Source organism: Zea mays, chromosome 3 (genome assembly GCF_902167145.1).
Source record: "Zea mays cultivar B73 chromosome 3, Zm-B73-REFERENCE-NAM-5.0, whole genome shotgun sequence".
In the NCBI taxonomy this organism is placed as follows: Eukaryota; Viridiplantae; Streptophyta; class Magnoliopsida; order Poales; family Poaceae; genus Zea; species Zea mays.
The window spans coordinates 9,359,873-9,374,287 of NC_050098.1; the positions used below are offsets into that span (position 1 = coordinate 9,359,873).

The window sequence follows — 14,415 nt, forward strand, 5'->3', positions numbered from 1 at the left end:
CCAATGTCCAGATCTGGGCACATTTCAACTGATGGAGGCAAAGCAGTTGAATTACACCAGTTCTGGGCACGTTTCAGATTGGACTGCTGCTGGACATTACAGACAGACAATTGGTGCCCAAAACAACTGTGAACTTTCTGGACATAAACTGATGATCGGACTGCTGTTGGAGAGAAAACATTGGTGTCCGGAAAGTTCAGAACTGGTGTAATTCAACTGATGCCCAGAAACATTGGACATAAACTGATGATCTGGACAGAAAGTTCATAGTTCATTTGCAGTTTATGTCCAGAAAGTGAACAGTTCGATCGGTGCCCAGTTTCTATTTACGATCGGTGCACAGTTCACAGTTCATTTACGATCGGTGCCCAGTTTATGTCCAGAAAGTGAACAGTTCGATCGGTGCCCAGAAATCGGTGCCCAGTTCATTTGCAGATCAAACCAGTTTCAGATAACAAGCACAAACATAAAGTGAACAGAAAGTCTTACAAGCACATAGATAGTCTTACAATTCTGTTACATAAAACATCCACCTAACACATTACAAGTTCATAAGTGGTTACTTGACATCACAAAAGACTGCAGAAGAGGTTACATCAAGTAACCTCACACATCACAAAAGGTTGCTTAACTGGTTAGTTGCTTCATCACAGTATGTCTTACTTCATCTCACGATCATACATTTGGTCATAGTCGTAGCCCCAAATACGACAATGCTCGCCCAAAGAGACAGCAACTTTATTCTCTTCCAACTGCAAGTCATCAAACACCATTTGCCATAACTCCGGATCTTCTGACTCGTATCCATCCATTGTGTCCTCAACATCAGAAGGGTTGGTGTTGTCTTCAAAATCTGAAGGGGGATGATGAAGGTCCCAACCAGGACATTTATTCTCCAGATCTTCTTCACACACTATTGAAGTCTTCTCGAGGCTCTTGCAGATCTCCTTCAAATGCCCAGCTAGCTTTCCAACCTTACCACCTTCAACTTCTGGGATACTACAACACAACCCGTTAATGGTACGTAACAATGAAGATTGCCTCCTCATCTCTTGAATGGCATATCGTAGTGAGTTCTTCACGCTAACGTGATACTTAAAATCAACATGTTCCTGTACAAATAAAAACCAGACCCTATTCAACATGGAGTTATCTTGATACTTAAAATCAACATGTTCCTGTACAAACCATACCCTATTCCACATTCTGATTCCACATGCGGCAAAGGAAGAGAAAGTAAGGGAGAAAGAAAATCAGTCACCATGGAGTTATCTTGAAGAAAGCTTTGATACTTGACAGCTTCGACAGCTAGTCCAACCTTATCGGCGGCAATTGTAGCAGATTCAACCGCCGCTACAGCCTCCTTCTCAGCCAGCACAGCCGCGCATCTTGCCTCCGCCGCAGCAACAGCGGCGGCACGAGCAGCGTCAAGGGCCTCTGCAACAGCGACGAGGGGAGCAGTTCCATCTCTCGTTCCATCCATGGTGCGCGGCACGAGCGGCGGCAAGTGTGCGGCGGCAAGGAGCGACGGCTAAGGTGCGTGGATAGGGTTTGGGCAAGAACTCGGTTTGGTTGGGTCTCACGTATAGTCTCCCGGTAACGGCAAACTCACGGCGTGGGTATAAGACAGTCGTTACCTGTTAATGGTGGAATCATGTCCATTTCAGAGGGAGGGCTATGCCCAGCTGTTTCATAAGGGAGAAACCCTCTCCTAGACCTCCATTTCGTCGAAGCCGCACCCACCGTATTTCATAAAGTCAAATTTCTCATTTCCCGTCACCTCTTCAAACTTTGGGCGGCCTCTCTCGCTCCCTCTAGCCAGATTTCCCGCTCGAAGTTTCACCCCAAACAATCAGCTTCCCTCGTCTCCCCGCCTCGTCGCTGCCTCTCCTCCCATTTTCCCGACCCCGAGCTCGTCGACCCCGCGTCTACGCTTCTCGGCCTGCTGGTCTCCCTTATCGATTGGGCACAGCCGCCGCCGCAGCCACCAGATCGCTTTAGGGCCTTAGGGGGGAGGGGAGAGGGTGTGTCTGTGCACCGCCGGTAGCTGGGGTAACTGCCCCACCCGCCGTAGGAGCTTCAGCGAGCGATGGAACCGAGGCGGCGCCAGCAGCAGCAGTCGATCCTCTCATTTCTCCAGAAGCAGCCGCCGTCATGGAGGGATCCCTCCGGGGAGGGCACGCCTCCCGAGAAGCCACCGCGGCCCCCTATGGGGTCCGTCGCCGGGATCATGGAGAGGCTAGTGCGCCCTCCTCCTCCTCCGCAGGCCAGTCACGGATGGGCGCGGTAATCACTCGCTCTGTTAGTGTGACGGGAGGCTAGGGTTTTGCGGTTTGGTTGGGCGTCGGTTAGGCCGTCCGGTTGGGTCGCCGCGAGGCACGGTTTGCTGGGCTGGGAGGAGTTTCGGGTTCGAGTGATAGTGCGGATCTGACCCATTAGTGCTGCGTTTAAGGACGTGCATTCTTCGAGTTAGCGACTGTCTAGAGATTTTACCGTATTATTGCTCATCTGTTTCTACTGCAGCTCTGCCTGTGATTAATCAGTCTGGCTTCCATTTTGTGGTTATTAGATATTTCCTCCATCTCAGTATATAAGGCGTACTATGTATTTGTATTGCACATATGCAATTAGGTAACTCTGTCTCAGTGTTGATTAGCCTCAAAGTATATTAGGTTTTTTATTTTTGAATTCACTGCCGTGCCCTGCTGAGCTACATGCCCATAATTTTTTAGAGTAGAGCTTGTAACTCCGTCCCAGTGATGATTAGCCTCGAAGTATATTATATCTTTTTTGAATTCACTGATGTGCTCTGCTGAGCTACTAGCCCATAGTGTTTAGAGTAGAACTTGCACTGTCATCTCATGTGATTTTTTTTCTTGGTTAGATATAGCTTTGCTTTCTAGTATTTTGCATTTCAGACATGCCATTAACTCCTAGGCAGACCAAGCATTTGCTGAATTATCTTTCTCTTGCACCTTATTTTGCTATCCTGAATATGCTTGATTCTCTTTTATGCAGAAATCAATACGATTCCCAGGTTAGACATTCAGAGGGGAAAAACTTGCCTGTGGAAAATCAAGTTCTCTCAAATGAGTGCTTAGGTGCATTGTTCTCAAGACCTATTTACGGCGAACACAGCAGAACAATCCTTTCCCCAGAAGGAGGTGCAGATATGTCTCCCTCTCAGGAGCCCCAAAAGCACTCACTGAGGTCTTCCACTGATGAATCTACAAGAGCAACCAAAGAAGTTATTCTGGAGCATCCAAAGAAGTTATTCTCAGAGTCTCATACTAATTGCATTCATGCTACAGCCTTAAATGAGAACTTTGGTGTGCAAACTCCTTCCCAGGTTGCCTCAAAGAAAATCTTCCCAGGGCTTGCTCATGGTGCTGATACACCTTTAACTGGATATGGTTCAGAACAAACTCTTTTGCAGCATTCATCAAAGAAGTTCTCATTGGTTTCTGCTAATGGTAAATACACTAGAGCAGCGGTGACACCGTTTGAGCAAAATTCAAATAATACCCGTGCAGAGGAACTTTCAAAGATGCGCTCAGGGTCTTCAGACATGTTGTATCTTAAACCAACAAATTTGTCTGCAGAACTCGAGACAAATGGAACCCCATTGAAGAATCACTCAAAGAATTCCTCCTTGCTTATGGACGGTAAATATAACATAACATCTGCTGCACTATTTCCAGAACTTGACTCTAGTCCTCTGAAACCAGAAACACCAGCAATGCAGGCAGCTATTCCTCGCCTGAAGCGAGTTCAGGAAGACCAAGGTGTGGATGCCAACAACCAATGCCCTCCTTTGTGGGCCATGAACAAGAAGATGAAATCAGCTCATTGTTCTATTGAAAAGAAGGATCATGATGAAATGGCTGGTAGCGCGCGTAGCAAATTTGAGTGGCTGAATTCATTTGCCATCAGAGATGCAAATAAAAGGCGGCCAAATGATCCACTTTATGACAAGAGTACCCTTTTCATTCCACCTGATGCATTGAGAAAAATGTCAACATCTCAAAAGCAATACTGGAATATTAAGTGCAAATATATGGATGTTGTCCTCTTTTTCAAAGTGGTAAGTTTTGTCATTGATGACTCAATTCATAGCATATAACATACTCTATTGTAGGGCACACGAAGGTTTATTTCTTTGGTTTGATGAATATCTCACAAAACTTTGTATGGTACTGACCCATTGCCTTATTCACATAAGGAGTGCTTTTCAGTATAGGCTCACTGTGCAATTCTCCAATCGCTGTTCATAACGTTTAGCTGTTCTACTATGTTGATGAATATCACCAGTTATTATACACCAACATTGAAAACTTTGTTCTGATTACTATCCTACGAAAGTTTCTGCAGTTCCCATTTTTGCACTTCATTTGCTATTGCACTGTAGCTGTTCATTCCAGAGTTCAGTTTTGTGTTGCTTTGCCCCACAAAACTATATTGTGCACTCATTATTATAATATTAGAGGTCTTAAAGTGTTTGATATATCATTGTTAGGGGAAATTTTATGAGCTCTATGAGCTAGATGCTGAGATTGGCCAAAAAGAACTTGACTGGAAAATGACTGTTAGTGGGGTGGGCAAGTGCAGACAGGTACATATTACATAAACTTGTATTTCTCTTGCTTACCATCAAATGCTTGCTCTGAACTGCTCTACATTACGCCTAATTTTGAAGTATTTCGTTTACATCTCAGTATATTATGCTACTCGTTAAGAAAATAAGAAGTATTCCCTCCAGTTCTGAATTAGAAGTCGTTTTGGACAAGGTTTCAGTCAGACTTATAAAACTTTGATCACAAATAACCGTTTTGTTATCTAGTTTTGAAATAGTCATATGTACCGATTTATCTTAAAAAGTACTTTTACAAAAGTATAAATGTATTAAGAGTTCATGTGTATTTTAACAAAAAAACATTGGTCAAAACTATATTTTGGAGACCGTGTTGCTGTCCTAAATGACTTGTAATAGTCATATGTACCGATTTGTGTATTTGTGCCTGTGGTCGTGTTAGTTGTGCTAGTTGAGCTTTTAGTAGGGTTGTTAGTTGGGTTGTGTTTAACCTAGTTGTCTTGGTTATAGTAAGCGGAGTTGAGTAGCTAGTTGGTTGGCTGTTTGTGCCGTAGTTTGAATGTGGTGCAGACGCACTTCCCCTAGTTATGGTTTTTTTTGCCCGGTTTCCACTTAAAGCCGGGCTGGCACTTCTATTTTTCTTTTTAATCTTCTAATAAAAAGTAAAAACTACGACAAAGCTTTTGTCGTCCTTTAAAAAGAAGGGTCTTGTTGCTGTCTTTTGAATCGTCCATGAGGCTGATCTCGTTGCAGGTTAGGAACACGATCATTTGCCTGCAGGCCCTGCACCTGCCATTAGATTTGGGTTTTGTGGGTAGGGGACAGTGCTTGGATAAATCTGGGACCCGTGTTGTAGGAGTGTGGGAGGCAACGGTATGGTGGCATGATGAGGTGGTCGCCACTCGCCAACTTGTGTGGCGGGTGGTGGTGGCCTGCAGCACCAACAGTAGTTCTGGTAGTGGGCGGGATTGACGGACTGCCACCAGTTTGCGATACGCAGCTGTTCTGTGTTGGGAGGCAGACTGGTGGACCTAGGGTGGAGATGGACAGCAATGCCAGAGACGATTGATTCCATGACCGGGGACACATGTTAGCCTGCTTGTTCTTGACCTATATGTAGTAATATGGTACTTATACAAAAAAGTTTATGGTGTAGCTCTTGTCTGGGATGACAGGAAGCCAGAATTGATTTGGGCAAATGCTTTCACGCTCTAGCAATGCACCACTTTGTCATTATTCAGCTATCTTGATTTAAATTCTTGGCATTCAATGCATCACTACCTCACTAGCAGTTACAATATAGTTTTGTGATCATTTCCTAATGGCAGTGACATTAACTTCACATTTATAGGTTGGTATTTCAGAAAGTGGTATAGATGATGCTGTTGATAAGCTTATAGCTCGGGGGTAAGCTCATCCTTCTGTTCGGTTTTGTTCATTTCCAGAATTATGTAGTTCTTCAGTTTTATGCTTTATCTTATCATAGCATTGTCCTGAACATCAGCAAGCTCATGCTGCTTCAGGTTGGTAATGGTCGGTCAATGTGTCTATCCTTATTTAGCGAAGGGGCCTCTAGCCAAGTTAGTTAGGTGGCCTGAGTAGCATTCCTCGGGTCCTGGGTTCGACTCCCCATGAGAGCGAATATAAGGTTGTGGTTAAAAAAATCCCCTCGTCTGTCCCACACCAAAGCACGAGTCTAAGGCTCAGCCCCGGTCGCGGTCGTTGTCACATGTGCTTCGATGCCGCTGTGTATGGGTGGGGCAGAGGTTCGGGGGTTTTCTCGACCTGTGTGAGGTCTTCTTAATAAATACTCGGGGCTGTCTTACCTCCGCAGGTCGAGTTTTTTTATTTATGTGGGAATAATGATGGATTTCTTGCTTTTTTGACTCCTTTACAATTTAATGTCAGTTTTGTTGCTTTCATGAAATTCAAATGTGTTCATCGGTTTCTACAATGCATAAAATTTCCTTTTGAACCTTATGGTCTGCAAGACATCCATTATAAAACCTCTTCCTTTTATTTTCCTTCTTTTTTCTGATGCTGAAGTGGCGAGGTTATTGCTCATGAATCTGACACCTATTTCCAGGTATAAAGTTGGAAGAATAGAACAAATGGAATCTGCAAACCAGGCCAAAGCTAGAGGAGTACATTCTGTAAGTATTCAGTACTGTGATGAAACACCATTACCATTAGTTCTGAGTGTTTACATTGAATGTTCATCACTTAGCTTGGGGCGAGTGGCAGAAGCAGGAAGCATGTGCTTCCCTTTTTTACTTTTTAGAATCTCTCTTTTGTCAGTTGCATAACCAAATTTGTTTATTTTGGTATGGCACTTTTTGTTCAAGTGTGCACATAGCCACGTACATTGTGATTTTCCATCCTTCTATTTTGTTGTGGCGGAAACTTAGTTTTACTTAAGACACAATTATGGTACTCTGGATGGGTGTAAATTAATAGCAATATACCATGTGCAAAACAAAACTCTATAAACATCAAAACTCTAATTAGCGTTTCAAACTGTAAAACACGTTTTTTAGCGTTTTGGCGTTCTAAACTGTAAAACGCAGTGTTTGATGTGTTTAGACCATTAGCTACTTTTGGGCCCAATCGGCGAAGTTTTGGTAAGCAACTAACCTCTCTGTTGGGTATTTAACTTCATATTATTGTCTGAAATTCTGATATATTGGTATTTTTCCTATGTTGTTTAAAACTATTTTAAAAGTTAAAACTTCACCCATGAGCGTTTCAACATTTTATCGTTTTAATAACCTTCGTGTAATGTAAATATCTTCCTGATAGGTGATAATATTCTAGTGGCATGTAACATTTTCTCTAAAAACTTCTGCAAGGTTATTGAAAGAAAGTTGGTTCATGTGTCCACACCATCAACCGCGGTTGATAACATTGGTACTGATGCTGTTCACCTTCTGGCACTGAAAGAGGTTTGCTTCTAGCATTGCACCTGCCTTTGGGCCACCATACTTTTCAATGATGCTTTGGAAGTTTGTCTGGATTTAACGAAATGCATATAAGCATATATGGGACTAGGGGTACCACACCCAACCTAACCATCTTACTCCCTCTATTCCAAATATAGTTCACTTCAGCTTTGTTCTAAGTTAATCTTATTTAACTTTGACCAAGTTTATTGAAAAATACACCAACTGTGAAGGACTCCAATACCCCGACTACGGAGCTTGTAGTCGCGGTCAGCAAAGGCCCTGGGGATTTTGTCCGGTAACCCAATTGTGAAGGAGGTGAGATTGAAGAGGAACAATAGGAGACATGAGATAGGATATTCTTGCCTGCCTTATTAAAACAGCGTCTTGCTTTATATGTAGCCAGGCCAGCCTAACCAACTCCTGTTTATTCTCTATACTTATCTTCCTAAACAACTTCCTAACAACTTATCCCTATTTGCTAGCAGCAGCCAGCTCTTATCTAAACAAATCTCCTATTTTCTAGCTACTACCAACTGCCAGCTATTCCTGCGCCCTGATCTGCTGCTGGCTGCGTGGCCGACGCTGGTAGTGGTGACCCCACATGACATCAACACCTTCGACATCAAATAATTTCATTAATTTCTTCTTGAAATACATTTCAGTAGAGCAACTACCTGAACTTGTAGATGTTAATATATACTTTTTTAAAAAGAATTTGGTCAATGCAAGAGAAGTTGGAATTAGGACAAAGTTAGTGAACTATAATTTGGAACAGACGAATTATAAGTTAAATCATTATTTCATCAAAAGAGAGAAAAAATGCCATCTTAGCACAAAAAAATTCATTTTACTTTCCAAAGTGATCTATAATTTGGAACACATGATGTAAAACTTAAAACACTATTTCATCTAAAATAGATTTTTTTTGTGATTTTAGCACATAATAATCCAATAAACTTTCTAGATACTTTTTCAGAGAATGGAATGGATCCAGGTTCTTGCATTCTCTGATGCATACAACATGTCTGCATTTGTTCATTATTACAATGTTTCATTATGAACAAAGCGAAACAAAGAAGAAAGTAAATGCATGGCCTATAATGAAGCAGTCAACCATACATGGTGAAAAAAAATGCATTGCTACCCCCTCCAAAGAGTGGCTTGCCTTGAAGAAGGCTTCCCTTTGTCTTTCCCTCTGTAGCTATCTCCAGAAGTGCAAACAATATGCTCCCCTCTCTGTAGCAGGGTGCTAGTAGGTTTGCTGTTAAAGATCATGTATTTATGGCTAAGCCATACTGCCCATACATACCAAAAGTTATCAACCCACTCATACTAACATTTGTGCTTTAGTACTAGCTCGGTAGTTCCCCTTGCAGATGACTTCACTTTATTTGGTTAGTACTTGTTTTTTTATGCCCAACACAATAATAATTATATGTCAAATGGAAGAGCAAATTGATTACTCAAAGAAAAGGTGCTCTATGTATTGTTATGGCTACAAAAGTAACTAGCATTCTAGTTTCTTTTGGCCAAAATATCCTTGATCAAAATAAGCCCTGTACCTAAGTACTACAAGAAAGCTGTTTTTGAGTGGCTAATCTGAACGTTCCAGATAAACGAGCAGCTACTCTGAATGATTACTATGAAAAATGTATTAGACCAGAGGTGCATTATGCATTTGCTGAAATAAATAATATTATTTAAGATTTCACTGACAGTTAGGTTTCTTCTTGCTGTTTCACTTAGTAGTTTGGCATGGACTTTTTAAGTAAAACAGCATTGTAAATTTGCAATTGAATACCTTGAATTTTGCTTTATTAGCATTTTTCATATGTGACTCTATTCTGATGCAGCCTTTCCTTGGAACTTTCAGGTGACCCTAGCTTCTAGCGGTTTCCAGGTCTTTGGATTTGCTTTCCTAGACTATGCTGCCCTTAAAATTTGGGTGGGTTCAGTCCAAGATGATGACTCGTCTGCAGCTTTGGGTGCTTTGTTGATGCAGGTATGCTCTTGTAGCCCTTTTTGATTGGTTAAGTGAACCAAAAACTGTTATTCATTATTTTGTTTTTTCAGGTTTCTCCTAGAGAATTAATCTATGAAACCTCAGGTCAGAACACACTTCATTTTCAAATCCTTGTATTTGTAGGAGCTAATAGCTATTCTCTTTTGTCAGGCATCTCAAAAGAAACTCAAAGGACAATAAGAAAATATGCCTCAGCAGGTAAAAGCACTAAAGCACTGTTCTCTTTCTTTGCCAACAGAAGACTCTTTTATAAGATAGCAAGTTAACGAGACATCAGAGTTCGAAAACTTACAATTATCTTTCCTTAAATTTCAGGATCTGTGAAGATGCAGCTGACCCCCCTCTCCGGGATAGATTTCTCTGATGCTGCACAGATTCGAAATTTAATACATTCTAAAGGGTTCTTTAATGCATCAACAGAGTCATGGTTATCTGCTTTGGATTGCACAATGAATCAAGATGTAGTTATTTGTGCACTTGGTGGACTTATTGGCCATTTGACTAGGCTCATGGTATACTTTGTCTTACCTTTTTCTTCCCTTGACCACATTTATTAGTCATCCCAATTGTGTCATTCGTAACTGCTGTTTTTAATTTTTTTGTAGTGTTCCATTGGCTGTCCCTAGCCATTGTTTTCTATCGATTATGTATTTTCGAATTATTCCACAATTTTATATACATAATTTCTCTCTACTATGTTGACCATTGAAATGTGTTCTAGTTCTAATTCTACAATCTGAAACTAGTTACATGATGCCCTGAAAAATGGGGAAGTCTTACCATACCATGTGTACAAAACATGTTTAAGGATGGATGGCCAGACTCTTGTGAACCTCGAGATTTTCAGCAACAATTTCAATGGTGGTTCATCTGGTAGGAGCACAGATTCTACTTTCCCCCCTGCTATCTTATTTTTGCTCTTGAACAGTAGTTTCTAAACAGTAGAACAGGTCAAAGATAATATTGCTAAATGTTTAAATCTATACCTTGTTGCAGGTACTTTATATAAGCACCTTAATCACTGTGTCACAGCATCTGGTAAGCGGATGCTAAGAAGGTGGATTTGTCATCCACTTAAAGACATTGATGCTATCAATAAAAGGCTTGATGTTGTTGAGGGGTTTATCCAAAACTGTGGACTAGGCCCTACAACACTTGGGTATCTCCAGAAAATTCCTGATCTTGAGAGATTATTAGGACAAGTTAGATCCACTGTTGGGTTATCATCTTTGCTTCAACTGCCCTTTATTGGAGAAAAAATAATAAAGAAACGGGTAAGTTGTGTTGTTTTCTCTTTCAGTCACTAGCTTGTTAAAGCTTTGGATTATCTTATACAGCTAAGTTTTGGAGTGATATTGAAATGTAATATCTTGTGATGTATCTCATATTCAGTTGATACTTTATTATGTAAGAGATGATCTTTTTAAGTTGTTGATTAGTTTCCTGAAACCATAGTTTGTGCTTGCAGAAAATATGTCAATAAAGGCAATGTGTTTTCCTGCATGTTTTCATAACGTCTGATTCATTTTCATGGTCTCTAGTACTATGCTATGAAATATTTGCTTGAAGCAAACGTGCTATGAAATCTTGAATATGTTATCGTAAAAAATTCTTGAATATGTAACTATGTATACATATTAGTATTTGTACTAGTTTCAGTGAGATTTTTTGTTAACATGCGAGGGTTTCTAAGGGAAAACCTGTGTTATAGATTTTATTATTGAAATGCGGATTTTCTAGTTTGTCTTCCTATCAGTTGATTGCTTCTTGCAATTTTTTCTGGCATGTTCCAGATTAAAACATTTATAATGCTTATCAATGGCCTCCGCAATGGTATTGACTTGCTAAATGATTTACAAAGAGCGGACCATGGTATCTTGGCGCTTTATAAGATTGTGGATATTCCATCATTGAGCTATCTTCCTGAGTTAATCCATAAGTTTGAAGAGAGAATGCAAAATGAGTTTCCATGTGGCCAGGTAAAATATGCTATGGTTTCTCATCTGCTTTAGTGTTGTACATATAAGTGCTTGTTTCTGTTTTAGTTATTTACTGGTCACTTGTATTTCTTCTGTTGCCATTACTTATTGGATGATCTTGTGATCTTCGAAAGGTTTCTGATGTCAATGCCAATGGTGCCAACGATTTGGCTGCTCTGATGGACGTTTTTATCGGAAAGGCTTCTGAATGGTCTTTGGTGATCAATGCCGTCAGCACTATTGATGTGCTTAGGTCCTTTGCTGCAATGACATTGTCATCATTTGGTGCCATGTGCAGACCACAAGTTCTGCTGAAAGATGATGTGCCTGTACTTCGTATGAAGGGTCTGTGGCATCCCTACGCTTTTGCGGGAAATGCAAATAGTCTGGTACCAAATGATTTAACCCTTGGTCAGGATTTATCTGGTCTCAATCGTTTTGCATTGCTGTTAACTGGTCCAAATATGGGTGGGAAATCCACAATCATGCGTGCCACCTGCCTGGCTGTTGTACTTGCTCAGGTCTGTATAATCTTTGCTTATGCTTGTCTGTTCATGATCTTCTTCAAATGTATTACCGATGTTTCTTTTTCTTTGCAGCTTGGCTGTTATGTCCCCTGCACGTCATGTGAGTTGACCCTTGCGGATTCCATCTTTACGCGCCTCGGTGCAACAGATCGGATTATGACTGGGGAAAGTACGTTATGATTTTGACAAATTAGTACAATTTCCACCGTATCTTACTGTTCTGGGTCCAATGAGTTAGAATCGATAAATACATCTCTGTGTGGCAGAAAAAAAGAGCTATATGATACCAGTAAATCCTTGGATTATCAGTAGAAAGCCCTCATTGTATTTATTTGAACTGTTTTGCATCATGAAGTTGTTAGTGGACCAACTGATCTCTTTATATTTCATGATCTAATGCTATATATGAGTCTGCTTGGGTATGAGATGACAATGACCTTGGCTTTGTTTTTGTAACATTGTTTGCAGGTACTTTTCTCGTTGAATGTACTGAGACTGCCTCTGTTCTTCAGAAAGCAACTGTGGACTCGCTTGTCTTGCTTGATGAGCTTGGCAGAGGAACTAGCACATTTGATGGATATGCAATCGCATATGCTGTGAGTTTTTTCTTCTGCGGTATCTCAAATATCATCCTTCATTGCTATGCTTTATGTTCCCTTAGCATGCTTTCAGTTCATAACTAGTGCTGTTACCATGACTAGTTGACTGGTAACGACTCATGAGGTGCATGGTACATGTAACTTTTTATACGAAATAGCAAGAAACCTTATTTGTCTGGTTCACAGAATTGGGGATTTGTTAATTTTGCTAGAATTAGATACCACATTATCACACCATTTCATGTATTTGCGTGAACCCTGCTGTGTGTTTTGTCTCTCCTGTAAGGTGCAATATAAGTAGGCTAGACAATCTTGAACAAAGGTGCATTGCCTTCATGTTTCATGGGCATGCTTCTCTGTTTCTCTTTCCGTTCTGCAACAGCTTTCCTGGTCTCAAATGCCATTATTAATTATTAGTGGGAACTGGAACTGCCCTAACTCTTACTCCCTGTAAATTGCATTGCCGTACTGCCACTAGACGGCTCTCTTTCCCCTGTTTTCACATCAACAATACTAATCTAAGTGATAACATCTTATGCACTGTCAAACTGTGACTCAGGTGTTTCGCCACCTAGTGGAGCGAGTGCGATGCCGTCAGCTCTTTGCTACCCACTACCATTCTCTTACAAAGGAGTTCGCCTCGCACCCTCACGTGAGCCTCCAGCACATGGCCTGCATGTTCAAGCCAAGGAGCGACGGCAACGGCCAGAAGGAGCTGACCTTCCTATACCGGCTGACCTCGGGGGCCTGTCCAGAAAGCTACGGCCTGCAGGTCGCCGCAATGGCAGGGATCCCGAAGTCGATAGTGGAGAAGGCGTCTGTCGCGGGCCAGGTGATGAGGGCTAAGATCGCCGGGAACTTCAAGTCGAGCGAACAGCGAGCTGAGTTCTCGACCCTCCACGAGGAATGGCTGAGGGCGGCCCTGGCGGTGAGCGCGATGGACGGACAACCGGACGACGACGACGTCATGGACACGCTGTTCTGCATCCAGCAAGAGCTGAAGTCTCACTTCAGGAAGGCGAGATGAGCATTCGCCGCCGCCGCTGATCGCGTACGTGGGAGTACTAATTATCAATGCCTAGATTCTTCAGTGATGTCGTATCTTTACAACCATGGTAGATATAATGTAATCCGCGTTTTTTTTCCATGGCACGAATCCTGTACTTTAAACAAAGTATCTTGTGTATATATGTTCTGTGCTATGTCTTGTTTGCATTGGGCAGCAAGGACCACTATCCTTAATCACTTCCACCGTTTATGTGCATCATATACATTTGTGTTTGGTTTGAGGAATAAAATAGTTTATTATCTTTTCACTTTTTTTTTATTTGGTTTGTGGAATATAATGAGTTGATATATCAACTTATTTTTTGGAGTTAGTTACACGAGGAATGAGTTTATACCGCCGTCTTATTTTGGATGAATTGATTTCTGAAACGAAACACAAACACTGTATATTACTGAGGCAGACGGCGTCTTCCTTTTTCTTCAAATCTCTGCAGAGGATTGCAAACCAAAGCACGGATAAATGAGTACGAGGTTATGGAGCAGATCGGTCGCAGCGGTGCTGCCATTCTCGTCGACCACAGGACAGAGGAAAAGTATGATGCGCTGGTTCAGGTCAGTGACGAGCCTGTTTCCCCGTGAATATACCTACCCACACCCCACTCAACAGTCAACATACTGGCGTCTATACCGAGATGATTCGAACAGAACATTTGTCTGCCAGTGGATGCTGTCAGTCTGCCTTCACG

The 14,415-nt window shown here is 41.6% G+C and overlaps 1 protein-coding gene across 2 annotated transcripts; it reads left to right on the forward strand.

The window, feature by feature from the left end:
* The first annotated feature begins 1,782 nt into the window (after positions 1-1,782).
* On the forward strand, positions 1,783-13,977 carry LOC542006 (MutS homolog 2). 2 transcript variants are annotated; one of them, XM_008675399.4, is made up of 18 exons: positions 1,787-2,286; positions 3,019-3,665; positions 3,738-4,084; positions 4,517-4,612; positions 5,943-5,998; positions 6,678-6,744; positions 7,441-7,533; positions 9,407-9,535; positions 9,607-9,640; positions 9,707-9,754; positions 9,872-10,068; positions 10,303-10,429; positions 10,553-10,830; positions 11,350-11,535; positions 11,670-12,056; positions 12,135-12,231; positions 12,531-12,658; positions 13,221-13,977. In XM_008675399.4, the coding sequence occupies exons 1-18, from the start codon at positions 2,090-2,092 to the stop codon at positions 13,686-13,688; spliced, it is 3,582 nt and encodes a 1,193-aa protein (XP_008673621.1). In that variant the 5' UTR covers positions 1,787-2,089; the 3' UTR covers positions 13,689-13,977. The 2 variants fall into 2 exon arrangements, with proteins under 2 accessions (XP_008673620.1, XP_008673621.1); XM_008675398.4 differs by having other exon boundaries at positions 1,783-2,286; positions 3,019-4,084.
* The last annotated feature ends 438 nt before the right edge of the window (positions 13,978-14,415 follow it).

Excerpts from the sequence above, each read along its gene's own strand:
- LOC542006 (XM_008675398.4), top strand. The coding sequence starts at position 2,090 with ATGGAACCGAGGCGGCGCCAGCAGCAGCAGTCGATCCTCTCATTTCTC. Across the intron at positions 10,430-10,552 it reads TTTCAATGGTGGTTCATCTG|GTACTTTATATAAGCACCTT; the intron begins GTAGGAGCACAG and ends ACCTTGTTGCAG. Across the intron at positions 11,536-11,669 it reads ATGAGTTTCCATGTGGCCAG|GTTTCTGATGTCAATGCCAA; the intron begins GTAAAATATGCT and ends GATCTTCGAAAG.